Here is a 27,892-nt window from a genome sequence, read left to right as displayed (position 1 = left end):
ATTAGAACTTTTTAAGAATTTTTTTAACTGTAATCTATCGTTTTCATTAGTTTTAATAAACCTTTCCATTCCCTTAGCTCATTTTAAGTTTTCAACAAAAAGCGTAATTTCAATTTTTAGGTTGGCATTTTCTTTGGAATTATGTAATAGCGTGTTATGTTTTAATACCAAATTCATAATACTTAATTAAATTTCACGTTTCAGGAACAATGCTATGTTACAAGTTACAAGAAAAATGAGAACAATGGCGTAACGAAAATAATATTCTACTGTGTCTCGGCAGGCTTTACCGGGCGTCACTTTTTTTCGATATAAATTTTCATTACTTACCATCCGTGGAAGTCGTCGAACTTCACGGGTTCCTCCTTCTGAAGATCTCCTCAGTTTGCACCGAGCAGGAGCAATTTGTATCTGATTTTCCATACTGTTAGGTATGTGCTCTCGATTCCAACCGTAGATTCACACAGAATAACCGAAAACAAGTTTAGTTTTCATTCATAATAATCTTGAAGTATAACATGACACCGATTCAACTTTTTGGTGTGGCAATCTGTTGCACGTGCATTGTATTGGTATGTTGATTCGCACTTTCTATAGTGGTTTGTTTATTCAGACAATAAAACATGTTTGGCCCTCACGAGAGACTCTAGTAGAAATTCCTGTTAAACCTCACTAAAGATTGGAGCGGCTTGCAATGCAACAATGTATATGCACAAAAAGATCTCTTCATCCGCATCATACCACGGAAAGGAACACTTCAGCAATGAAAATATTTGTCGTAACATTAAACCATTTTCTTGGCATCCAATAAACTTTTTATTAGCACTTAAAACATGTACAATAATTTTTCAAACCTAATCACGAACACTTCATTGATCGATGGAATTTATGAATAGTTCTGCTTTGTTTCAGTGGTCCCTCTGTGGACTCGAGCAATAATCACTCTGTTGTACAGAAACGAACCGGTTTGTTCCTTTTGTTTCGCGTACAGATATCGAAAGAGTACGCCTTGATCGCGAAGCGACTTACTCAAGTGCGGTTCGAACCGGGACTAAACCTGCAGTAGCCGCAAATCATTATATGAATGGTGTTGTTATTTTTTTCCCGCTCCATACTGACTTTACGGCCAAGTGCTCTGCGTTCCCTGTTGGCCGCTCAGAATAGCCCCGCTGCACGCCGTCACAATGTTCCTTCTGCCGGTTTTAGGCAGATGCGAATAACCGGAGACCCAGACAATCCGGACTGTCAGTGGAAAAGGTAATGTCTGTAGATGTACACAGGTTCGGCTGGAAAATTAGATGGATAATTCTAGAAACGGATCGCTGTTCCTTACTGGTTATAGTATTTAACTAGTACCTAGTTACCTAGCTTAGTGAAATATGCTTTTCTTAATTTGACTATGTTAGAAAAGTTAGTTTGACCCTACACGTTGTTATGTTTATGTGTAGCTTCTATTGCACCTCACTTCTTACACCCGGTTTTCAAACGACTAGCGCCAAGATATATGGATTTTATTAGCAGTGCGAGAAAAAAGTTAGTATGTACCTTGCCTTCTAAGTGAACCTTAGTTTGATTAAATCACTTGAAAGGTTATACGATTCATCCGAATATTTTTGAATATGAAGCTCAATTTTCAATGTAGGATGTTATCTCGAAGAAAATAATCATTTTATTAGGATTGTATTTCTAAAAATTTTCAAATCCTATCTCAGTATCAATATATCAACGTGATCAGTTTCAAAGAGCGCTTTACTTTTAATTGCATCACTTTTCCTAACTTGCCGAGCAGTCTTCGAGTTAACAACTCTTTCGTTGTTTCTGGTTTTCATTGCTCGCCATTCATCTTACCAGCTGCGTAGTGAGCTGAGCCGTTGTTTTCGTTTTGAAAATCCCTCTCGATTTTTGCACTTTTCACCGAAGTTGATACTTTACCACGCAAATATTTCGCCCGTGCAGCATTGAGATGAGTATGGCGTTTAAGCGGAATCTCGGTTGCAAGGTTTATACTAACCTCGTTTGTTTTGCAGGTGGGCGATTCTTTTGAAGTAAACTCCGAGCGAAATGGATTACGATTCCTCGGCTTGACTGGCACGGTTTGTCCCAAGCAATCACTGCCAATCTACGTTTATTACAATAACTAAAATAGTGATTTATGGCATTAAACTTGTTGGCCGGTCATGATCTTAGTTCAAGTACTTTTTTCCTCTCCACTCTTTCAACCATCTTGAATTATTTTTCATCAGGAAATATCAAATATCCTTCTAAAGTAGACTACTTCCATATTTGACATCATTCTTAGGTCAGTACTTGTATCAAACATGATCTTGTTTTATGATCGTAGTTACATTTAGAGTTAGTACTCATAACTCAACATATACTTAATATCTAGTGCCTGTAATCGATTCCGGGGAAGACAATTGGTTTGTGAAATTTGCTTGTCGTGCTGTATGTATTTGAGATGGAAAAACATCTGTTTGTTGCTAGCACTGTTTTGCTGCAAGTGGTTTACTTGCTAGCTTTATGCACTCCAATGACATTTGGCGTATTGGCAATAAATCAACTGATTTACTTTGTCGGAGCAGTAACGCAACGCGGCATTGGCAGATGACATATTCCTTTCGAATGCAATATATTCTTCTTCAATCACTTTCAGCATTCATCACAATCAGTTTATGCGAAGTGTAGTAAAATATGTGAGGCTTGCCGCTATTCGCATTCGTCTTCTGGCATACTCTATTCACGGCTGATATACAAGCGAAAAGGTCAAACGGTGTCACATGAGCCACTTGAAAATTTTATTATTATTAATACTCATCGCTTAATGATTCAAATAAAGCGTCTGCCGGCGCTTCTCGTTTCTGCGAGATGTTAAAACATAACACTATCACTAAGCTTGAAAAAAAGCGTCCATAAACTACGTGGATTGGTTTTTGCCAACTTAATCCTCTCTTTTATCGTTCATGTGCCTCATGACTACGACCTTTTTGGCTGGTCTTTTCTAATAGCACATGAGGAATTTTTCCTTCTCGAACCGACTAATAAGCGGGCTTGCGCTATATAAGCAATTAACTTCGAATCTGATAGGTTTGAATATACTTAGGAGAATTGTTTGATCTAGTTTTCAAATTCTACTGTAATTTGAGGTGCCGTATGATGAGTTTTTGAAAAAAAAAATCCTGAGATCGAAGCAACTTGTATTCTCTGCAGATCGAAAAACAGAAATAGTTGAGCATTTCTTTGATTTAGAATCTCGATTCTGTGGAAACGACGTGAAAAAACTAGTGTATGAATTGGCAGAGAAAAACGGCTTGCTCCATATTCACAAACCAAAAATGGCTGGCAGCGATTGCCCGAAGAGTTGCCTTAGACAGAACGATAATTTATCCTTTCGGAAACCTGAAGGTATATCTGCGGCTCACACGAGAGACTTCAATAAAGTTTCCGTAAATGCTTTCTGTTCAATATTTTCACGTATTATTTATAATTGTAAATCTAATGTTAGAACCACCCTATATCAACTAAACTGATAACGGCGAGTCAGGGAACTCAGTTTTATCGCCTCGGATAATTGTAGTAGTAGATCGTTTGCGAGAGAAAAATCAATTAGTGTTCGAATAAGATCAAGATCAAGATCACTTTAGATCAGTAAGTTAGTGCCAATAAATCGTTCGACGTATCCAGTCGTATTTCTGTGTCATAGAAATAAAGTGTCGTTACTAAAGTTCCGCGGTTTTTACTGATCCCAATTTACCAGCGACCGCAGGTCGAAGAAGTCATTTTGTACATTGGTCCTTCGAACCGGATTTCTAGAAGAACGAGACCGGTGGGACAGTAAACCGCGAGTGAAAAGTGCATGAACAATTACGCTTGACGTGCTATCAGCCATTGCATTTGGCTATTGTTTCCTGAGACAATCATCTGCATCTGGCTTTAGTGGCAGCGTGGCTGCATTACGTCGATCGGCACCCTACGGATTCGCTAGGACTGAGACAGGATCGGCCCACACCGGGATTTTCTACACGGACACGGACGGAAAGATAAGTAGCAGGACAGGTTTGGTTGAGGTGGCGTTCTGAATGCACGATCAGACGCTCCCTGGTTAAGTGGTAAAATTGCATGTGGCTGAAATCCGATTCAATAAAATTGATAAAACTGCATGATCTGCGTTATATTTCTATTAAGAGAAGATTGGTCCGCTGAGTTGAGTATCTGAGGTTGGTTGATCGATTTTCCTAAGCTGGTTCGCTTTGCAAAGGGTCTCATTGTCCGTGGGTTCTGTCAATTATTCGGTTTGCGGGTATATTCGGTCGGTCAAACGGTGTGAATTGTGAATAGTGCAGTGTGATTTCTTTACAAAATGGCCGAGCTGCGGAAATTACTAAAGCAAGAACGCCAGATTCGAAGCATCATGGATGCCATGAAAGAGTTTCGGCAAAATTACAACGAAGTTCGCGATAAGAGTTCATTGCCAATTCGAATTAAAAAACTGGACGACGTGTATGAGCTGTTTTGTGAAGTGCGCATGCAAATCGAATTGATTATTGAGGATACGGATGGAAGTGAAGAATTCGTTGACCCAGATGAAACTGTGGATGCTCAAGCCCGCAAAATGGCGGCAAATAAGCACAAAAGAGACATGGACAATGCGCAGATTCTGAAAGAATTCATCAGTGAATATTTTGTGCTAAAGCAATCATTGGAAGACTTATTGTGCCCTTCGATGTTGAATCCCGCTGCTGGTCCTGCACCGTCTAGCAGCCAGCAACATTCTTCTGTATCGATGATGCGGGTGAAGTTGCCAGAGCTGAAGCTACCTACGTTCAGTGGAACTTTACGTGACTGGATCACATTTCGTGATACATTCAAGAATCTTATCACTGATAACGCTCATTTGTCGGAGATTGACAAATTCACATACCTCCGATCATCTTTGTCTGGAGAGGCTTTGCAAGAAATTGGATCGATTGAACTCACAACGGATAATTATTCGATAGCATGGAGCCAGCTTGAATCGCGGTACGAGAATAAAAAGCTCTTGGTGAAATCGCACCTTGATGCGCTGCTTTCGATAGACCAAATGAAAAGGGAAACGTTCGAGTCTCTCAATCACCTGCTCAACGAGTTTGAAAAACACTTGCAAATATTAGGCAAACTTGGAGAGGAAACCGCGAATTGGAGCACTATTTTCACACACATCCTGGCAAGTAAATTAGATGCCGCAACGTTGCGCCTTTGGGAAACCGAACATCGATCTCGAGAGTTCCCGACGTACACTAAAATGCTTCAGTTCCTGAAAAATCACTGCATTGTTCTGCAATCGGTAATGCCAAAGAGTTGTCATCCATCCGATTCTAAAAGGTCACAACGGTCGTTCAGCAGCTATGCAGGAACACAAGTTGCTTGTCCTTTCTGTAGTGACGAAAAGCACTTTGGTTCACAATGTAAAAGGTTTAGATCGATGAAAGTGGAAGAGAGGAGGAATGCAGTGAAAAATAATCGATTGTGCTTCAACTGTTTATCCAGAGGTCATGGGTCAAAATCCTGTTCGCGAGGTTCCTGCCGGGTATGCGGACAACGACACCACACGATGCTGCACCTAAGCTCAAATCAGACTGATAACACATCTCCTGTTTCACAACCGACGCGACCGCAACCGACTCACGGGAACCCACACACGACACAGACACCAACAACCTCACGACCACAGACCCAAGCACACACTCAAACTCACCAGCAGGTACCTAATCAAAATACACAAAACGCACTTTCAATTCCAAGTTCAAGAACTCATGCTCAGACGCCACCCACCACAGACACAACCACAAACCACAATATTGTCCTCTCTGCTAACGAAACCAAGGCATCACGATCGGTATTACTTGCTACTGCACTCGTGATACTTGAAGATCATTTTGGGAACTCTATCCTAGCTAGAGCTCTGCTTGATAGCGGATCTCAGCTGTGCTTCATGTCAGAAACCATCTCTCAACGGCTGAAATTTAAACGGTCCAAGGAAACGCTTTCTATCAGTGGAATTGGACAAACCACGAAGAAATGCAAGCAATCTGTCGTGGCTCGCATTCGTTCCCGTGTATCCTGCTTTGCCGAGAAGGAAACATTTTACGTCATCCCACAAGTAACACAGAATTTGCCACTCGCAAGAATAGACACAAATGTTCTCAATATTCCGGCCGATTTAGCACTTGCAGACCCCCATTTCTTCGAGCCAGGCTCAATAGATTTACTCATTGGGGCAGAACTCTTCTACGACGTACTTTCGGCTGATAAATTAAAGCTAGGATATAATGGTCCTACTCTGCAAAATAGTGCCTTTGGGTGGATTGTTTGCGGTCGTGTTTTGAATTGCACAAGCCATCAACCAGTTGTTGCCAGCGCGTGTGGTGACCGTTTGGACAACTTGATAACGAGATTTTGGGAACTAGAGACGTGTCGCTCCACTAGCACCCTTTCAATAGAAGAAGAAGCCTGCGAGACGTGGTTTGATCGTACAACTATCAGAGACACTCGTGGGAGATTCATCGTAACATTGCCAAAGAAGGATCACCTTATATCTCGCCTCGGAGACTCAAAAAATACTGCACTCAAACGTTTCCTCGCACTGGAAAGGCGGCTGGCTGGCAACGATAAAATTAAACAAATGTACATCCAGTTTGTCGAAGAATACTTGCGCTTGGGCCACATGAGAGAAGTCACTGAGGATATAGAATCATCGGCTCAACAGTATTATATACCACATCACTGTGTACTCAAACCGGAAAGTTCGTCAACAAAATTGCGGGTTGTTTTCGATGCGTCGTGCTCTACAACCAGCGGAATTTCCCTCAATGATGCTTTAATGGTTGGTCCCACAGTTCAAGATGATCTGCTCTCGATCGTCATGCGCTTTAGGCTCCATCGATTTGCTATAGTCGCGGACATTGAAAAAATGTACCGCATGGTCCATGTTCAGCAGCGTGATTGGCAATTCCAGCGTATTTTCTGGAGGAGCAATCCTAACGAGTTCATTCGCATCTTTGAGCTTAAAACGGTTACGTATGGCACAGCATCTGCCCCATATTTGGCGACAAAATGCTTGAAACGACTGGCAGAGCTCGACGGTGGAACATTTCCGGATGCTGCGAAGGTATTAGCGGAAGATTTCTATGTGGATGATATGATGTCGGGCGTAGACAGCATCAAGGAAGGTGTGCAGCTGTGCGCTGAGATACAGAGACTGCTAAGCGGCGGCGGATTTACGCTCAGAAAATGGAGCTCGAATTGCCCCGCAGTCCTCGAGCGTATACCTGAAGACTGCAAGGACGAACGGACTTGCTTTGAATTAGACGACTCAAGTGCGACAGTGAAAACTCTTGGACTTATTTGGGAACCGGGATCGGACTGTTTCAAATTCAAGGTTCCTGCCTGGAACCAATCTGATATTTGTAAACGAGTTGTGGTTTCGGATTTGGCACGAGTGTTCGATCCGCTTGGACTAGTTAGCCCTATAATTGTCGCAGCGAAAATTTTCGTCCAGTCTCTCTGGCAACAGAAAGTCACTTGGGACGATATACTCGCTACAAACCTGCAGTCGTTTTGGATCGAGTTTCGACGTATCTTAGATCGCCTAGAAGATTTAAGAGTTCCGAGATGGCTAGCGTTCGGCAAGGACTGTCGTTCCATACAGCTATACGGTTTCTGTGACGCCTCTGAAAAGGCCTACGGGGCATGTATTTACTTACGATGTACACATTTCGATGGTAGTGTCACATCACGCCTGATTGCCGCAAAATCAAGAGTGGCGCCGATAGAGGACGTGAAAAGGCGAAAGAAGAAACTGTCGATCCCTAGGTTGGAGTTGTCCTCTGCGCTGGTACTTGCTCATCTACACGAGAAGGTCATAAAGAGTTTAAAATTAACAGTGCGAAGGTGGTTTTGGACAGACTCTGAAATTGTTCGATATTGGCTAGCATCGAGTCCATCACGCTGGCAAATGTTTGTAGCAAATAGGGTGTCAGAAATCCAACACTCAACACGTGAAGGGAGGTGGAACCATGCTCCGGGTACAGAGAACCCGGCTGATATCCTATCGCGTGGCACTGTTGCAGAACAATTACTAGAGAATCAACTTTGGTGGAATGGACCATCGTGGCTTGTACAGGATGAAAGCACATGGCCAATGGCAGATGATGTACCACTAACAAACTTCGGTACCCGTTTCCTGCAAGAAAACACTGCCATATCGGTTGTAGCCAACATGGCTCCACCGAATGAAATTTTCAGTCTGCGATCGTCTCTCATGGACTTAGTAAAACTCACTGCTTGGTTACTCAGGTTCATACATAATAGTCGCCAAAAGAACCACAGCGATAGGCGGCAAGGAGCTCTAATGTTCGCCGAACGGGAAGCCGCGCTTATTCAGCTCGTGAAACTTGCTCAGCGGGAGCGGTTTGATCAGGACATCAAAGAATTACTGCGGAAAAATCAAGTAAAATCATCGTCTCGTCTCAATTCTCTCTGCCCGCGGCTACTGGATGGAGTAATTCGTGTCGGCGGCCGGCTCGCGAATGCACAAATCTCGTCAGGAAGAAAGCATCCAATTATTCTGGATAAGGATCATCCACTAACTACTCTTGTCATGCTCCGTTACCACCACAAAATGCTTCATGCTGGCCAACAATTGCTTATTGCTAGCGTTCGAGATCGGTTTTGGCCTATTGGTGTTTGCAGTCTCGCCCGTCAAACTATTCACCGTTGTGTTAGCTGTTTTAGGAACAAGCCAACCGTCCATGAACAATTAATGGCAGACCTACCTTCAGAGCGTGTTACGCCAGCTCCACCTTTCCTGAGAGTCGGGGTCGATTATTGCGGACCGTTTCAGGTTGTGTATCCAAACCGAAGAGCAGTCCCGGTAAAATACTATGCCGCGATTTTCGTTTGCTTAGTGACCAAATCGGTTCACATTGAGACTGCTGCAGATTTGACGACGGTAGCATTTTTCGCGGCTTTCAGAAGGTTTGTTGCAAGGCGCGGCAAGCCGTCAGTTGTCATGTGCGACAACGGTTGTAACTTCGTTGGGGCTAGACGTGAACTAGACGAACTTCGACGAGTGTTTCTCGCTCAGCAGTCACAGCAGACAATCGTATCAGAAGCAGCCGATGAAGGAATCGAGTTTAAGTTCATCCCAGCTAAATCCCCAAATTTCGGGGGCCTCTGGGAGGCCGCGGTGAAATCGATGAAGCAGCACCTTAGAAGAGCAATCGGAACGAAAACTCTAACACCAGACGAACTACAGACGGTACTTGTTCAGATTGAGGCCTGCTTAAACTCAAGGCCTCTCACACCTTTGAGTAACGACCCGGGAGACTTCGAAGCTCTAACGCCAGGGCATTTTTTAAGTCAACGCCCACTAACCGCAATTCCAGAACCATCACTACAGGAAGTTCCCGAGAATAGGCTATCTCGGTGGCAACGTACGCAGGATTTTCTGCAACGAATATGGCGAAAATGGTCTACACAATATCTGTCCGACCTCCACAATCGAACCAAGTGGACGAGACAGCGAAACAACTTGTTCGTCGGCACAATGGTCCTGGTCAAGGAAGACAATCTTCCTCCACTCAAATGGGCTCTAGGTCGAGTAACACATGCGACTAAAGGCGCTGATGGAAACATCCGGGTGGTCACAGTTAAGACCAAAGATGGCAGTTATACTAGGGCAATTAGCAAGATTTGCGTTTTGCCCATCCGTGACAACGATCAAATTGATGCAGAAGGGAAGAATTAAAACTTCCCCAACGAAGGCGCGGTGTCGCCTGCGGGAGTCTCTTGGCTCCCGCGTGCCAGTTAAGTCTTTATTTTTCAATAAATGTTCAAAAGGTCTAAGGAATGTTTCATCTCCCATAGCTTCGTCGTTCTCCGTCGTGCCAGGATCGGCACGACCTTCAAGATGTTCCACTACTACTGCTTGTCAAGTCTACTCCCAATCAAATTGCTCGGATGAATACCCTTCACTCAACTCAGCTAACCATTATGATTTCCGAAACGATTTTGCGATGATAGCCACATCAATAAGTCGAACCACGTTATTATATTCGGTTGCTTTCAATTGGTAGGACTGGAGCATCTACAGCATTTTTGGGAGCTTGGTATCAACGCAAGGACTACGATATTACGTCAATATCCATCCGAAAGTTTGCCGTTCATCACCTTACGGGATCTACTAGTACAGCCGCGCAAGGCACTGGGTAGATCGAGCTACCGCATCGCATACGTCGGAAGCTGCATTTCATCGGCGCTGGAGCGCCCGCGGAGGCGCGCAAGCCTCCGCTCCAGGGAAGTCTTTATTGATTTGTAATTTTCATGTAAAAAAGCGCCTCTCATCTGTTTCAGCAATGCATCAAGGCGGCCGGGGAGTGCACCCCCGAGGACTGTCATCATTATCCGAACTCTTCTATGGATACCGGTACCTGGCCGGTGTAACCATTCTACGAAAACGCAACCGCGTAAGGCTACACAGAGAGAGCATCTATAATTCAGCAGCAGAAATCACGAGACAGCAGGCAGGAGCATAGCAGCATACCTTCCAGCACGCAGATTGGAGAATTACGCAGGATTGTCACGAGTCACGCATTACATTACTGAAACACCATGTGTCATAACGTATTGTTCAACTTAAGTGTTCACATCGAATCTAAAAATAGTTAGTTATTATTAGAAATACCGCATATTTCTAAGGCGGCCGGTGATGTTCAATATTTTCACGTATTATTTATAATTGTAAATCTAATGTTAGAACCACCCTATATCAACTAAACTGATAACGGCGAGTCAGGGAACTCAGTTTTATCGCCTCGGATAATTGTAGTAGTAGATCGTTTGCGAGAGAAAAATCAATTAGTGTTCGAATAAGATCAAGATCAAGATCACTTTAGATCAGTAAGTTAGTGCCAATAAATCGTTCGACGTATCCAGTCGTATTTCTGTGTCATAGAAATAAAGTGTCGTTACTAAAGTTCCGCGGTTTTTACTGATCCCAATTTACCAGCGACCGCAGGTCGAAGAAGTCATTTTGTACACTTTCTATGATATTCTCTGTGACATGTTGAGCAGCAAGTAGTTTCCCTCGACACACATTTTTAATGCGGATGAAACGGGGATAATCACGTTAAATTTGATAGTTTATTTCAGTGTAACATTTAATAATGGCAATTTAATAATGGCAGGTTCCTGCGAACAAAATAAAAATTGCTGCTAAAAAAACCAAAAGGCATGTAGGGTTGATAGCATCAGGCAAAAAAAGAGTGTGGAAAAGAGTGGTAATGTGTATTTAATGTGTATGTCCGCGACAGGACAATATGTGCCGCCATATATAATTTTTCCCAGAGTTGGCAAGCACGATGTCCTTTAAAAGGGCTTCCGAATGGCACGAAGCTCAGATGTCATCCTTCTGGAAACATGATCCGCGAAATCTTTCTCGATTGATTTGATCACTTGCAAAATACAAATCTGACAAAGGAAAACCCAGCCCTCCTAAACATTCACAGCTACAGCTCCCACATGAAAAATTTGGCATTTGCTGAAAATAACTCGTGCTAATTTAGTTGTAAATGATAGTGCCAAAATGCAACCTTTGGACGTGACTTTCATGGGACCATTTAAAAACTTCTATGCAGGCGCCTCCGTGAACCCTATGCGTCAGTACCTTGTACGATTTATTGGTCTTTATAACGTTTCCGAATTAATGGGTATTGCTTTTGAGCAATTCCACACGAAATCGTTCTAAAAAATTAGAGGGATGTGTACAAAATATGACCGCATGGTTAACGTAGGAGGTAGGACTACGTTGCTTCAGTTATTGCATGATTTTTGTATGTGGGAATACTTCGGTTCACAAAATCGAAGTCTGTGACAGAAAAGCTACGGAAAAATGCCAAACAGACGCTGTGTGCATCAGTTAGAAATTTATGTTTTAAGGAGGGACCCTACTCTGGAATGTCGAAAAGATGGATTTTTTGACATCTGATCGATATCGATATCTCAATTTTTTATTTTATAAAGAACTTGACCTTTTTGAAAAAAACTGAAATTTTTGGAATTTTCAAAAACCGCTACCGCTAGTTTAGGTATTGACCTAAAGTTTCAAAATCATCATTGAAATCCATTTTACGGCACCTACCGCAAGCAAGGTATTGTTTTCTAGAGAGCATCCACGTGTCCAGCTGCCAACAGCATAATAATCACTATTTTTGCATCCAACGAATATACCTAAACCAATAATCAAAACACCCCTACACTTAACTTCAATCCTAACATCAGGAAAAAATCACGAAAATCCATTATTTTTCGATCTTCCATAGTAGGGTTCCTCCTTAAAATATATAACAACTGGAATTCATTATCTGTAAACTAATGTTTAATCTAATATCGCTACTCGCATACAGTTAGAATTTAATGATACTAAACAACTTGAGTAAATTTTGAACGCTTTATAAAATGTAAAAGCACCGATGAGCGCTTCACAATAAAAAAATTTAAACTAGAGTGTGAAAATCTAGTTATATCTTCAGTTATTGCATTGGTCTTGAACAGGACCGATTGCTTCAAAAGTGAAACCCATATGTGCCGCTATCCACGTTCGAATGATTTACACATATTTTATTCAAAACTGGAACATGTATTGCAATTAATTAATAGAAAAAGTTCCAGATGATTGATGTAAATATCTCTTAAATGTGTGTTTGTATTTCACTTTGATGAAATCTTTTCCAACCAATCATGAAGCGACGAATTCTAGTTAAACAATGCTTCACTATTTTCAATTTTTCAATAGTGTACAGTTAAGAATCAATAGTTTTTCCTTGAGTCGATGCGCAAAACATTTTGCGATCGATTGGTGCAAAAGCCTTGAAAATCGCTCTGGAAACCGCTAAATTATTAGCGTTTAAAACCTGACCACCTCGTCGTAAGATGTCCTACACGTCAACACGTTTGATAGGAGGAAGCATGCACCGTCCACAGGTATTGACACCATTTTAATTCAAGACTCATTTTTAAAGTTGGTGTATTAATTTTCATGGGTATTTCGTTTGAAAATCGTTTATCGAAAATTATCGATTGTTCCATAAATATCTTTGAGTTGGAGAAAAAGATTTCTAAACATGTTTATTTGTTTATTTTTTTCGGTATTTCGAAAATGAGAAAAAAAACATAAAATACCAACAATATATAATCTCTGTTTTTTTTTAATTTTTGTTTTTTGGAAAAAAATAGAAGTAATTTACAATTTTTTACAACTCATTTTGAGATGGAGCAACATTCATGACTGGATTTCATAGAACATCGACTCCTATGAGTTTTTTCAAACTGGTCATTTTTCACGTAATAAATTCATATGTATTTAATATAAATAAAAATTCCTTATCATTTACAGCAAAAATGCTCCAAAAAATGCAACCGTTTTCGAGATATTTGAAGAAAAAGTTTACTTTTTTTAAATTTGAAATACGTCCTTTTACATTTAATGTTATTTGTGTTGCTCTACCTTGTCCATAAAACTTTTAATAACTGTATTAAATTTGCAACAACTTTTCAAATACAGCTTATTGACTCAACCGCGTTTGAGTTAGAGATACAAAGATTGCATTCGAAAAAAATGAGCACATTCTTTTTGTAACCATTTTCTGCGTAAGTAAAAATGTCTGAAATTTGTAGTGAATGAAACTGAGAGTGTATTGTTTACATCGAAGAGTTTCATCAAAATCAATTAAGCGATTACAGACCAGAGATATCTTAGGAACAAGAAAATGTGTGCAAAAACACAAAAACGCTTCTTGTTGTTGGATCGGTAAACAGCTCGAAGTCGCGCATTTAACCGTACCGTCATCCGGGGCGAGATTGTGCCAAAAAAGCATATGTTTTTGTTCTTTGGCTCAGTATACATACAATTGAGGAACTAAGTTGATTTGAAACCTGTCAATAGAGTAGAGATGGTTTAGTTACAATAAAACCTAGTTTTACTGGAAGTGCATGAGCTTTGACACAATCTCACCCCTTCTAGGGAGTGACATTGTGCCTAAAGTTATAAAGTTAAGCTAAAAACCTAAACAGTGAGCATTAGCATGTTTATAAACAATACACAGAAATATCAGTATAAACTAGTTCATTTGGGACCGTCCATAAACTAAGTGGACTATTAGGAGCAGGGGGTCGGCCAAGAACAACGCATGAAAAGTATAAACGAAAATAACCCGGGGAGGTCTGAAATAACTTTATATAGTCAGTAGCGTTTCTATGGTTAGCAAGGGGGAGATATATGGAGGGCGTATATCCTAAGGGGGCATACTTATTTGATCATTTAACAAAAGTAACCATAACTTCGTTCGAGAACCCGCGGTCACAGAACATGTGGCCCATCCCACCCCCTCCTTCTCCTTAAAACTGGCAGTTTATACACGGTATAACATATTCGTCTTATATTAGAGTGTTTATTCAAAGCATCCGAAATTTTCAGAGAAAAAGTAATAATTAGTTTGACCCTGTTTAGGCTAAATAGTTTGCTAATATTATCTGTGTTCCATTATAAGTTATGAATAAATATGTTATGTTCATCATCATTTTGAATTTAGGTCACCAGTTTCTATAGATATAATAAATTTTAACAAATAAACATTTTTGGTTTTTGGCACAATCTCACCCCCGTGGCACAATCTCACCCCGGATGGCGGTGTACCAAATTATAAGAACATGAACATCTGACTACCGGAAGGACGTGCAGAAATGGCACGATCTGGACTACACGTATACGAAATTCGGAAGGCACCGAACTGGAATGACCAACAAAACATAATAGACAACACTTGCGCAAGAAAGCTGTACAGAAAGTGACTTACTTAATAGATCTTTTAGTTTAGCATATTCGAAGCCTTTTATTTCATCGTGATGCTGATTTATATTTTTTGGGTTGACATCACGCGGTAAGACGTAGTGCTACCCTAAAAAAAAGACGATATGTCGACCAACATTTGAAAAGGGCGGATAAGCCAACTGTCAAACAGGACGAGTGAGAGTTCATTTTCCTACGCTGCTCCAGCAAAAAATAACTCTCACTCGTTCTGTCTGCCTTTTTCAAATGTGGGTCGACATATTGTCACATAAAGCTCGAGTCATTAAATAGCTGGACGCCCCGTTTAATTTAATGCAGCGCTCCTAGTAGTCAGATCCGGAATGTTTTGATAGCAGTTTGTTTTGAAATGGTTCCTTTTGCAGTGCTGAAAAGTGCATCACGATTTGTTTTGTTTCAAAGAAGAAATAGGGGAGATAGCTGCAGGTTGAGACCAGTTTTGTTTTCGGCCCATAAAACTTCACCAAAACGTTTTAATTATGAGTGTTATACATCATTGGAAAGGTATTTCTCTTTGTCTATACAGAAAAAAAGTAAAATGTTTGATGTTCGAAAAATAAAGAAATTATGGTCATTTCCGTGAAGGTCCTTAAAATTGGGGCGACGAAACGCACGTAAACATGGATTATGGGTAGCTTCCCGGACAAAAGTTCTATAGACCCACTGGTCGATGTGATACCTTTAGCAAGTTCAAATTCGTTTTTGTCGATAAATTCGCAAGAAGCTTTATGATTTAGAAAGGTATTTAACTAGGTTTTCTTGAAAAACAATGGATTCCAAAATGTATAAGCAAGAGGGCCTGAAAAACGTATTCTTCCGTACTTTAAAGTTCACAATGGACCTATAAAGTTTTTTCTAGATTTGGTAAGGACATCAATCTTCCCGACTGCCCTCAATTCCGCTCAATTGATAAATGTTGATTTGAGATAATCGCCGCCACCACAATGTTTGTTCGATTTTATCAACGTTTTTCGGCGAAATAATAATAAGAAATTTTAAATACCAGTTAGTCCGGACGTTTCAAGCTACTGCTGGTCTTCGCTCCTCATCTGCGGACAACTTTTTTCGTCCATTAGTTTATGGTTAAACCAACTAGAACCTAATGGACGAAAAAAGTTGTCCGCAGATGAGGAGCAAAGACCAGCAGTAGCTCGAAACGTCCGGACTAACTAGTATTTAAAATTTCTTATAATTATTTCGCCGAAAAACGTCGATAAAATCGAACAAAAATCAATTGATAAATATTGGGTACCTAATTGTCAACCAGAAATTGAATAAGAGTGGAAAGGTGATTGGGAATGCGACAGAGAAGAAAAATTGGTGGAACAAAATGGTCACTCAGGCTACCCAACAGAATATCCACAATATGATGAGTATAGTATTCGAAGAAAAGTTTCAAATTTCATCAAAACTAAATCGGAATAAATTTGTCGCCATTTTTTCTTTAGAGTGCCATAAATAACCTTCATTTCGCGTACTCAACATTTTGATTTCATATACATGGTTATGAGATAGATTCGTTTTTCTGCATCCAGATATTCAATGACTCAAGTTTTATGCTTTATACATATTTCATAAAATTTACCATCTGGGACTGATGAAAACAAAAAGCTCACATTTCTTAAAGCAAATTAATCCATTTTATGTTCTTAATCGATGGTATAGAATCGATAGATAGGAAATAAACGATTTCGACATTCAACTCGGAAATTGCGAATATTCGTATGAAGCTGACATGCGATTATGGACAGCTTACTTCTCGTTTGGAGTGTAGGTGTCATTTCCGTCCGCAGCTAAACAAATCAACAGGGCTACACGGGGTTCGTTGATTGTTTACTATCCCGCGCTGTTGTATGTACAATACAGGCCTGGCCCTTACGATACGCTACAAGTTATCGGGTTTCTATAATGATTTCCAAACCTTGACATACAAAGCCCACCTATAATCATCGTCTCCTTTGCCTTCGAACTCTTTATGACTTAACTAGTCAAAGGGTTTTGCGATATATGGCAGGCGCTGTTTTAGTGTGGTGTAGTGTGTCGATCGATCAGCAATATCAGTATTCAGCAGCAGCAAAAAACCAACAATCAATTCATTTTGTGCAATATTTCTCTCGCGTCTTTCATAGACACCGTCCGCCTCCGCCGGTGACCCCGTGTGAGAAAAAACGTGTACTTCAGCTTCAGCGCAGCAAGGCGCAGTATGTTTGATTGAAAACACCTCCCGAGGCATTGGCATCAGTAAATCATAGAGTATGACACAAATTTGAAATGTCTAAGTAGGTACACTATACTTTGCCTGAAGTCGCATAGTCTTGTGGACTATATAATTACGATGGCTTTTAGTACGATATAATTGAATAATTAAGAAAATTATAATTAAATATGAATTAGCGTTAGCCTTCTCTGACGATCGGGATTTCCTCTATGGTGGTCCGCCATTAGCTGAGCGTCACCATTATCAATTGCTCTAAAGTGTTCTGTGTTGACCGAAGTGATTTCGAACTAATTTACATTTTACTGTGAAGTATACCTTTTGTGTCGCTATTGTCAAGAAGCGTGTAACCCACAATAATTGATAGAAACTTACCTCGTCGCACGATTGAGGCTGGTAATAGCCCTGCTGCAGTTGGGCTGGACTGAGCCTCATTAGGCGTGCCATTGGCGAGATGCTTCCGGTACCTTGACTGGATGCGGTTCCACCTGGTGAGCTGCCACCCGTAACCTCCATTAGCTGGGCCATCAGCGGGGAATGTTCTGCAAGTGAGTTGTGAATGGAAGATCCGAGTAGAATCACAGCGTCATTATAGAAGTAGATTATTTTCTGAATTTAATTTTGGAATGTGCCTAATGCCCCCGAAACTTAATAAATGCAGTGAGATTTAAATTTTAGGTTTTTATGTGCATTAGAAAAATTACCGTACCTGGACTTGCGGTGAGACTGCTCATCTGTAGTGATCCATTACTGTCGAAGCCAGAAATCAGGTGCATACCACCCTCGATCTCGTCGAACTCGCCGATCGCTTCAGGTAATGTCACGCCGAAGCGGCCACTATTCGATAGCGGACTTCCGACCATGAACTCCGGCGTGTGAGTAAATGTAGACCCGGTAAATGGTTTGGACATAGAATTGACCGGCGCTGTGCTAGCTTGGTTTGAATCGGAAAATTGATATCTAGCACTCGGTATGGATAGCTTCAGCGGAATGCGTTTTGTTGCGGCTCCCAAGCTATTATTGGCTCGCTGAGGAACAGAAGATCCCAGCGGGGAAATATTTTCATTCTGGCTGGCGGACAATTTTCCAGCCATGCTACTGTGTTTCGTAGTATCCGACATTTTCAACCGTTGAAGCCACACAGATATTCAAGCTCTAACCCGGCGGTAAATGTTTACATTTATTTTATCACTTTCGATCTGTTTTTGTTGAATATTTACATTCCCAGAATCGCGAATAAAAAAAAAACGTTCGCTGGTCGTTTTGGCAATCCTGGGATAAGCACGAACTGTTTACGTTATTAAGTCAAATACTTCTCGTCGCTCACGTAAATACCGGATTAATTGCGTTGTCTAGCCAACAGGTTACAACGTTTATTGAACATATCCCAGCATTATGACATGCTATTTAGATAAGGTAATTTAAGTTCTTTGTTTCAGTCACCATGCCAGTTGACTAGCCCGCAACAATATTTTCCAACATGTTCGCGCACGATCAAACTAGCAAACTGAAACTTAATGATCTTTCGATATAATTAGTTTTTACTGTGCCGGGTTGTTCTCTTTTCCGGTATACTAAATATAGATTGCATCCGCGGAAAGTTCCGTGTGTTTCCCTGTATGCGAAAAGGGTGAGGGCACAAATATTGCTCCAGGTAACACAATTGAAGTCATTCCGCATATAAGATTATCGTTATAAATTCAAATTGTTGAATAATTTATTATTAAGGTATTATTTAGTTGAGGCGATCAAATATCAGTTGTTAAAATATTGTTCCGATGGAATTGTAAGCCGCACGATAATTGCTTCTTCGCGTACAGATGAATGCAGCAATTAGTGCATTATTTATAGAACTTTGGATTCCTATAGATTCAGATTATTATGGTTTTGAATAGAATAGGTTCAACATAGGCAAAGGAATCAACACTGGCATCCTCGCTCTAGGCATATATTCCGCCGTTCCCAAGCGATTTACAGTCTTAACTACAATCAGCTGGGCAGCTACTTCGTTTCCAAGGGTGTGGTATTCGCCATTGGGAATATTTGTTCAAAGTAAATATTTTCTCGGACTGCCAAATGTTTACCCATCTTCTATACATGAACCAACATTAAACATTTTCCGTGCAATATATGCCGTAAGAAATGGAACGCATCAAATAAATCAAATGAGCAGAAAAAATTGCTGCAAAGATGCCGTATGTTGTACGGCAAAAAAAAAGACAAACATACGCCAGTTCGATTGATTTTTCTTGCCACCAACAGAGTTTGGAATAATGAACAGCGACGACAGTGGTTTGTTTGGATATTAGAAAGCTTTGTTTATCTTTGCTAGAGAAGCACCCAGTTTCATTGGCTGGCAAAAAAATCGATAAAATTCAAGCTGTAGAACAAAATAGCACATTTATCAATAATATTGTTGCAGCTGAAAATAATCTGTTTAAAACAATACATACTTTCAGTGCTGAACTTAATGTTTAAATTACTATAGCAGAAGACAATTTATAACGGTTGGACTAAAAAGAAAAAAGAGCAATAAAATGGATATTGAAAATGCAGTAATGCCGAACAACGACCAAAAATAATAATAAAAAAACTATATGATAAAAAATCCAGATAAAAACCAAATTAGTCTAGTTTGACTTTTACAACAATCGTTTTAACTGAATTTCAAATAAAGCCGGTAATTGTTACAAGTGACGGCAATTTGTGGTTAGGTAGATACGATTTGCCATTGTTAACGCAATAAATCAGGTCATGCGTTATCTTTTCGAAATTATTATTCAACTTAAAGTCAGTTGTATACAAGGCTGTAAGCCTATTCCTCAATATTTATAAGTTGGTTGATGTTTTACATCAAATAATACGATAAAAATATTCGCCAAAACAATTTGAAGCTCGCTTCACCGGTGCTGATGAAAACCAGTCGCGACGTGAATCGAAGCCACTTTATTGAATTTGAGGATTCTGTAGTTCCAACGTTGCATCGAAATTTTAAATTAAAGGTGACTTTTTCAGGTCTTCTTCAGAACATAACTAGACAGAACTCAAGTAGGTGTAAACAAAACAGAGAAGCAATTCTCGAAAATTTGGGGGAAAATTAAAAATAACGACTGGAAAGGAAAGACCAACCGCTTATTTGCCGTGTTCCCTATATGCCGCAGGAACTGGCTGAGAAAAATGTCTTCCAAGCAAAAACATATGATCCTCAAAATGAAACAATAGAAGTTAGTCGATTGGAGTTCCAGGTTCATTGTCCATAAATAAATTTGTTGCAAAACGTATGTTTTCAAAATTCTTTGGACCAAATAGCTTCTATAATAAAAGATATCCGGTAAACACACCTAGTCGCGAAGAAGTAGATTAATTCTTTAAAAAAACAAAAAAGTTATAACTGGGGTAAAATTGACCCCAAGGTACAGACAAAGGGTTAAGGATGTTGAAATCAGGAAGTTCAATATGGAGGAGGCATGCAGTAGTAGAAATCGGGCTGCTGAAGACCAATAAAGTTGCCGGAAAGGACCGCGTACCAGCAGAGCTTTATAAACATGGCGGAGAAACGCTAGCAAAGGCTCTACACTGGGTTATTTCGAGGATTTGGGAGGAGGAAAAGCTACCGGAGGAATGGGTGGACGAAGTGGTTTGTCCTATCTACAAAAAGTGTGATCGGCTAGACTGCTGCAACTATCGCGGTATTACGCCGGTAAACGCCTCCTACAAGGTACTCTCCCAGATCCTGTTACCCCGGTTGCCACCGATAGCACAAGGTTTCGTAGGGAATTATCAGGTGGGTTTCATGGGGGCTCGCGCAACTGCGCACCAAATTTTTACTATCCGACTGATCTTGCAGAAATGTCGGGAGTACAACGTGCCCACGCATCACATCTTTATTGATTTCAACGCAGCATACGATACAGTCGATCGAGACAAACTATGGCAGACAATGCACGAACACGGTTTTCCGGACAAACTGACGCGACTGATCAGAGCTACATTGGATCGAGTGATGTGCTTCGTACGCATCTCTGGGACACTGTCGAGTCCCTTCGAGACGCGGCGAGGGTTGAGACAATGTGACGGTTTATCAACATCGCTCTTGAGGGGGTGATCCGACAAGCTGGCATCGAAACGAGAGGCACGATTTTTACCAAGGGTAGCAAACTTCTAGGCTTTGCAGATGACTTCGATATCATAGCCAGGAACTTTGCGACGGCAGAGGCAATCTACGCCAGACTGAAAGCGGAGTCTAGGAGAATTGGACTAAAAATAAATGCATCGAAAACCAAATACATGAAAGGAAGAGGCTCAAAGGAAACAAACGCGCGACTCCCACGGACGGTAACCGTTGACGGCGACGAACTAGAAGTGGTAGAGGAGTTCGTGTATTTGGGATCGCTGGTGACCGCGGACAGCCACACTAGTAGGGAGATCCAGCTGCGCATCCAAGCGGGAAATCGGGCCTACTTTGCCCGATCGTAAAACGCTACGATTAGCAAGCATGCGCCGCCGCACGAAGCTAACAATGTACAAAACCCTTATTAGACCGGTAGTTCTTTATGGACTTTATGACGCTGCTCACGGAGGACATACGCGCCCTTGCCGTGTTCGAACGGAAAGTGCTGCGGACGATATTTGGCGGAGTACAAACTGAAAGCGGAGAGTGGCGGAGGCGTATGTATCACGAGCTACAGGCACTGCTTGGGGAGACTCCCATCGTACATCTAGTAAAAGCTAGCAGGCTACGGTGGGCTGGACTCGTCGTAAGGATACCGGACGACTGTGCGACGAAAATAGTCCTCTTCAACAACCCCACCGGCACCACGAACAGGGGGCCCAACGTGCACGATGGCTCGACCAGGTCGAAAGCGATTTGCGACTTCTGAGACGACTAGGAAACTGGCGACGAGTGGCCCAAGACCGAGTTGAATGAAGACGAGTGCTTGAAACAGCACGATCCACCCAGGCTCTATGCTGAAGAAGAAGAAGAAGATGCAGTAGTAGACAACTGTCAAAGAGGATTGAAAAGACCTCAACGCCCCTCCTGAAATAAAGCAAAAATACAATAGAGCAAATATCATAGGTCACTCAGAGGGAATGAAAGGCGTCCCGAGAAACTGTAAACCCCAGAAATGCGTAAAACCATCGGAATCTGCAACACGCGAGAGGAGCTACTGGAATCCTCTACCGCAGATTCACAAAAGAAGACTTAACCGCGACTTTTATTCAAGAACCATGGGCGTATAATAATAAGATTTTAGAAGTAGCATGCTGCGCTGGTTATCTTCTATTTGACGACTCAGTGGCAACACCGTGCGCAGCTATTCTGATAAGCACACGCATCAGTTATACTTCAACTATAGAATGCAATAAAGTAGATATAGTAGCTGATTTCCATATTCTTAAAAACTATGGAAAAAATTGTAGACTAGTTGTGCAATAAAGCAATCGGCAAAAATTAGGGGCTTAGACTTAGTATGGTCCACTGGGTTTACTAAACAATACTGACGCCGAAGACAACTTACGCCTCGCTTATTTGGTGGCCTAAACCCATAGAGACGTCAACCCAAAAAAAGCTAAACAAATTGCAAAGACTTGGGGCGTGGATCAATAACAGAAGCCATGCGAAGCACCACATTGAAAGCTTTAAAGGCAATGCTCTACCTCCTCCCTTTTCATCAAGTGATACAGTTAGAAGCAAAGAAAACTGCATTGCGATTGAACCGCAACAAATACTTGCTGGAGGGAAACTTAACAGGACATCTTTCGATCTTCAAGGAAGTTCGTATAAATGAAATAACTATCGGAATAGAAGATTAGATGAGCACGACGCCAAATTTCGAGATTCCCTATAAAGTCATCATGCCCGAACGCTCAACCTGGGAACACGGTGGCCCTTTTGTGTGCCCAGCCTCAGTAATTTTCTATACCGACGGCTCAAAAATGGACCGTTGTACTGGAGCCGATATTACTGGACCAGGAATAAACAGGTCAATAGCTATGGGTCACTGGCCGACAATGTTCCAAGCCGAAATATATGCGATCTTAGAATGCTCATACATCTGCCTGCGTAGAAAATATAGGCATGCGAATATCTGAATTTTCTTAGATAGTCTGGTAGCACTGAACGCTCTAACTTCACCCACAAGTCGTTCTAAATTAGTATGGGAATGTGTCCGTTCTCTTCGACAGTTGATTGAAATGAACTAAATAAATTTGTGCTGGGTTCCAGGACATTGCAGGATAGAAGAAAACGAGAAAGCTGTTACATTAGCCCAGAACCATTTTGCGGGATTTCATCAAGTGTCCTGAAAATGGAATCAAAGAGTGGGAAAACAACACTATAAAGGAAAACTGGCTTATCGGAACTGGACTGCGGTAGTCAAAGATGTTTATTATACCTAGTGGTAAGAAAAGCCTGGAGCTGCTTAGCCTAAATAAAAAAGGAGTAAGCATAATGACAGGATTGCTTACAGGACACTGCCCGAGTAAATACCATCTCACGAAGATGGGCATCCGCAGTGAAGATACATGTCGCTTCTGCGGATATGACACCAAAACATAAGCACATCTACAACGCGAGTGAGGTGCGTTAATGCAAAGCAGATTAAGAGTTCTCGGTAAAGGAATTGGAATTAGAATTGGAACCTTTGAAAATTTGGACTGAAAGTCCCAACAAGGTAATTAACTTCATAGTGTTGTATCTAATTGGGGGGACAACTGTGCATAACTTGTGGTATCTCAAACAGTGCACATAGATTAAGGTTAAGCTGCTAAGCGCATATTGACAGGAGATGCGGATTTCCTTCTTCGGAAGGGTATCTTTGACTCCACCTAAGTCCTGCCCAAGTAGCACACTTTTAGCACTTCTAGTTGTGGCAACTTATTTATGACTGAAATTAGTCATACATCGGTTGCCACAACTGGTTTGTAACAATTGTGCTAGTAGGGTGGTAATGGTCGGGAATTGAAACAGCAGTATAACGTTGGCCCTCCTGCGAGAGAGTGGGTTTGGTGGCGAGCTAGCTAGGTTAGATCACTGTAGTGAATAGCATTAGTAAGGTAGAATCTAAGTAAATCAATAACACTCATTGAATATATGAATTATGAAACTTGCTTTGTTACAAAATTGAACATAAGATAAAAATGACACTTGAATGGTAGCACTGCTCAGACATTAATGAAGTCCGACATATTGTCTGGCAACCAAGCATAGAATTCTTTGACGTGTGTACAACATATCCCGTAAGGTCCTGTATCGTTAGAAAGATCGGTAATCGGATAGAACATTCTGTATGCTACTTTCGCGAATGACAGACGTGTGGTTCGTCTTCTAGATTCGGATACGACAATCACCTAAAAAGTAAATCAGATCGGAACAAACGACGATATTTCAGGTGCGGAAACGGATATAGAATTCAAAACTCGGCACATGGAAGTGCATGCCGGTCTCTGAAATTTCTAAGAAATATCTGTGTACTTTCCGAAGAAGTGAAGAACTGCAAGTTTGAGTTCGTAACCCAAGTAATAAGCTATGTTTTATTACACACTTACAACGATTGTAGTGACAAAAAATACTGCAGTAAGAATGAATCAAAAAAATCAAATTAATTGTTATTTGGGACTGCTGTAGGAGGTATATTAGAAGTAGACGATAGTAGGTACGTACACAAAAGGGTGGTGACCAATTAACTCCCGAATGTGCAGATTGAGAATCAATGGCCAGCTGAGTGCCGCTTACAAGATGCTTTCCCATGTCATCTTCGACTGACTATCGTCAGTAGATAATAGATTTGTGAAAGCTTGTACAGTCGGCTTCACGGAAGTTCTACATCGACTTCGAAGCCACATATAATAGTGTGAATCTAGAAAAGCATAGGAAAATTATGGACAAGAACGACTTCCCGTTGGAGCTGATCAGACTAATCATGGCTGTGATAGTAGAGATTCGGCGCAATCTGAGAATTTCTGGTCGACTGTCGGATCAATTTCAGTTTTGGGTTTTCGCCATTAGGCATACGGACGCTTAAATACATTTTCGTAATGGATGTTAGCTTTATTCTCGTTGTTTCTCGTTGTGCAATTGTATTTGAAGGTATTGTTGACTTTTTTCGGTGAAGACTGCCAAGAAAAATCAACAAAAACTCAATTATGATGGACGTCAGGATAAGATATAGTAAACGATATACAATTACTATACTCGATATGCTCGAATTTTTAACTCAAACGTTAAATCCTTACTGCTGTATGCCTGCGAAACGTGTTGCGTCTCAGCGGAGAAAACGCTAAAATGGCAGAAATTCGGGAACGTGGGTGGAAGTGGATCGGACATACCTTAAGGAAAGGAGCGAACGAAATCTGCAGAGAAGCACTCGACTGGAATCCGCAAACACAGCGTAAAAAGGCAGACCCAGAGGCTTATGGTGTCGCAGCTTAACCAACCACATCCGGGTTGTAGCAAGAACTTGTGAAAGCCATGGTGACAGATGAAAGCCATGGCGGGTAACCGTCGGCAGTGGAGATCTCTGAATTCATCTCTTTGATTCACTCCGGACCGCCGCGGCGGACGTAGATAAATTTAATGGAAAGAACATGAATCCAATTCAATTCATTTTTGGTGTACCTCAAGGCTCTCGTTGGGGACTTCTTTTGCATGTAAATGACATTGCACTTTTTGTAACTTGGTTTCACCTATTTGATACTATACAGGTGTGAATATTTAATTTTAATTCTTGGATATACAAAATCATTGCAGTAAGACGCTTTGTACGATGCACGCATTGACAAAAGCTACTTCGTATGCCTCAACTTATCACCACTTTCGAGTATTTAGCACAACACTTCTCTACCAGACATCACCCATTTTCACGCACATATTTTTTATTTCGATATCATGTATAATTTCGTTCCACTTTAGCAACGATTGAATCTAGCTCAGCGGAGTCCAAAGATGTTTACTTTTAAATTTATTAAGAAAATTAGAGATGCCATCGGATTTCACATGGAAATAGTTCTTTTTTACAAAAAGCTAAGCCGAGGTTCTGTAACTGATCGATACCACTTTCACACAGATATTGAGATGAAGGTCTTTCGTCGAAAAAATCCCACCGTTGCAAAATGGGCAAAAACGAGCTCGTAATCCTCGTAAGAATTAGAAGCCGCTGGTTTGTAATCTTACAGATACCTATTCCTATGTAAAAAAATGCAGGAAATCGATTAGTGATCCTGCGCAGACTTCGGGAAGTGTTCCGTTTTGCCCTATTTTCCCCAAAAATCATGATAAAAGCTAATTAAACAATATAAAAACTTATTTGCTGCTCGTCAAACGAACTCAAATAGCTTCCAAATTTTGTCAAAACATCAGAAAAATCAAATTCTATCCATTCCATACTATGCGAAATGCAAGAATAGTCCATTTTGCCCAATTCACCCCCATATACATAGATAACCTAATTAAAGCGATTAAAACTAACTCAAAGGCAAAGACAGTCTTCAAAAAAAAAATTTATTTTATCATACTGAATAACATTGGAGAACAGTTGAAAGCAATAAATAAATTAGATGCGAAATTATTGAGCAGAATTGATTTTTAAGTATAGTTTTTAAATAAATCATTATATCTCGCAACTAGTGAAAGATAGATAGTTACTATGTTCAGCAAAGTTGCTTATTTTAGTGTGTTCTATAATTTTTCTGTAGAAAAAAATTTTTTTGGACGTATTCGAAACAACAAAAGTTTGTATCACCCTGATAGTTTTAAAAGATGCGCTGTATTTTATTGATAAACTTCTCTAAAGACACCATTGTTGAAAAATTACGATTTTTTTACGCAATACCAAATACCTAAACGTGTTTTTGTGGATCTAGGAGAGAGTCAGGCAAAACGAACCGATTGTGAATTCATCACGGTACTAAATCAACGACATTCGACTCTCCTGATGTCGTTGGAGTAAATTAGTGCTATTCGAGTGTATTCCCCTGTTTATGAATTAGACTAATCTAATTAGGTTTTACTATGTATTTAGGGGTGAATTGGGCAAAATTGACTATTCTTGCATTTCGCACAGTATGGAATGGATGGGATTTGTGTCTTTTGATGTTTTGACAACATTTGGAAGCTAGTTGAATTCGTTTCACGTTCGGAAAATAAATTTTTATATTGTTTAATTAGCTTTTATCATGATTTTTGCGAAAATAAGGCAAAATGGACCATTTACCGAAGTCTGCGCAGAATGAAACCATCACAAATCGATTTCCAGCATTTTTTACATAGGAAGAGGTATAGGAGATTTCAAACCAGCGGCTTCTAATTCTTGGGATTACGAGCTCGTTTTTGCCCATTGTGTGTTGCACTGAAGGGGAAATTCGTAACATCTTTTTCGCTTCCAATTGTATTTACAAAGCTGATTTTTTTTATGTAAAACGAAATGAGCTTTGAATAGAAGTCACTTTTTTGCAAAGTTGCATTTGTTGGCCATGCTAGAATGCGAATTACCAAAGGTATGAAACTGGTGTGCGATTATTTCTGTACTCGATGGAATAAATAAACGCATCTCCATCCATAATGCATCTTGATTTCCCGTGCATAATGCATCTTTTTGAAAATGTTGGGGATTACTCGGAAAAGATTTGCAATTTTTTTCCAGAAATCTATACAACATTTTCTGAAGAAGATTGCGGTCGCGAAAATTTTGTATTTTATACGGAATGGCGACAACTAAATTTTGCACAGCACTGCTCCTTTGTTTTGACTTTCAAACTTGTCACTGCAATCCGGAATATTC

The 27,892-nt window shown here is 40.6% G+C and overlaps 1 protein-coding gene across 2 annotated transcripts in view; it reads right to left on the bottom strand.

Moving 5' to 3' along the window:
- Window positions 1–18,614, bottom strand: part of LOC128738902 (NAD(+) hydrolase sarm1) — a 95,480-nt gene extending 76,866 nt beyond the window's left edge. The window contains exons 1-2 of one of the 2 annotated variants that reach the window (XM_053834367.1): window positions 17,824–18,614; window positions 17,490–17,656 (exon numbers count right to left, since the gene is read on the bottom strand). In XM_053834367.1, coding sequence (XP_053690342.1) covers window positions 17,490–17,656; window positions 17,824–18,235 — 579 coding nt within the window. In that variant the 5' untranslated portion in view covers window positions 18,236–18,614. The remainder of the gene's footprint in view (window positions 1–17,489; window positions 17,657–17,823) is intronic. The other variant, XM_053834366.1, reaches the window with a different exon arrangement.
- Window positions 18,615–27,892: the final 9,278 nt, after the last annotated feature.

Source organism: Sabethes cyaneus, chromosome 2 (assembly GCF_943734655.1).
Source record: "Sabethes cyaneus chromosome 2, idSabCyanKW18_F2, whole genome shotgun sequence".
In the NCBI taxonomy this organism is placed as follows: domain Eukaryota; kingdom Metazoa; phylum Arthropoda; class Insecta; order Diptera; family Culicidae; genus Sabethes; species Sabethes cyaneus.
The sequence above is the reverse complement of the archived record's forward strand: the minus strand, read 5'-3'. Positions and strand labels throughout refer to the sequence as shown.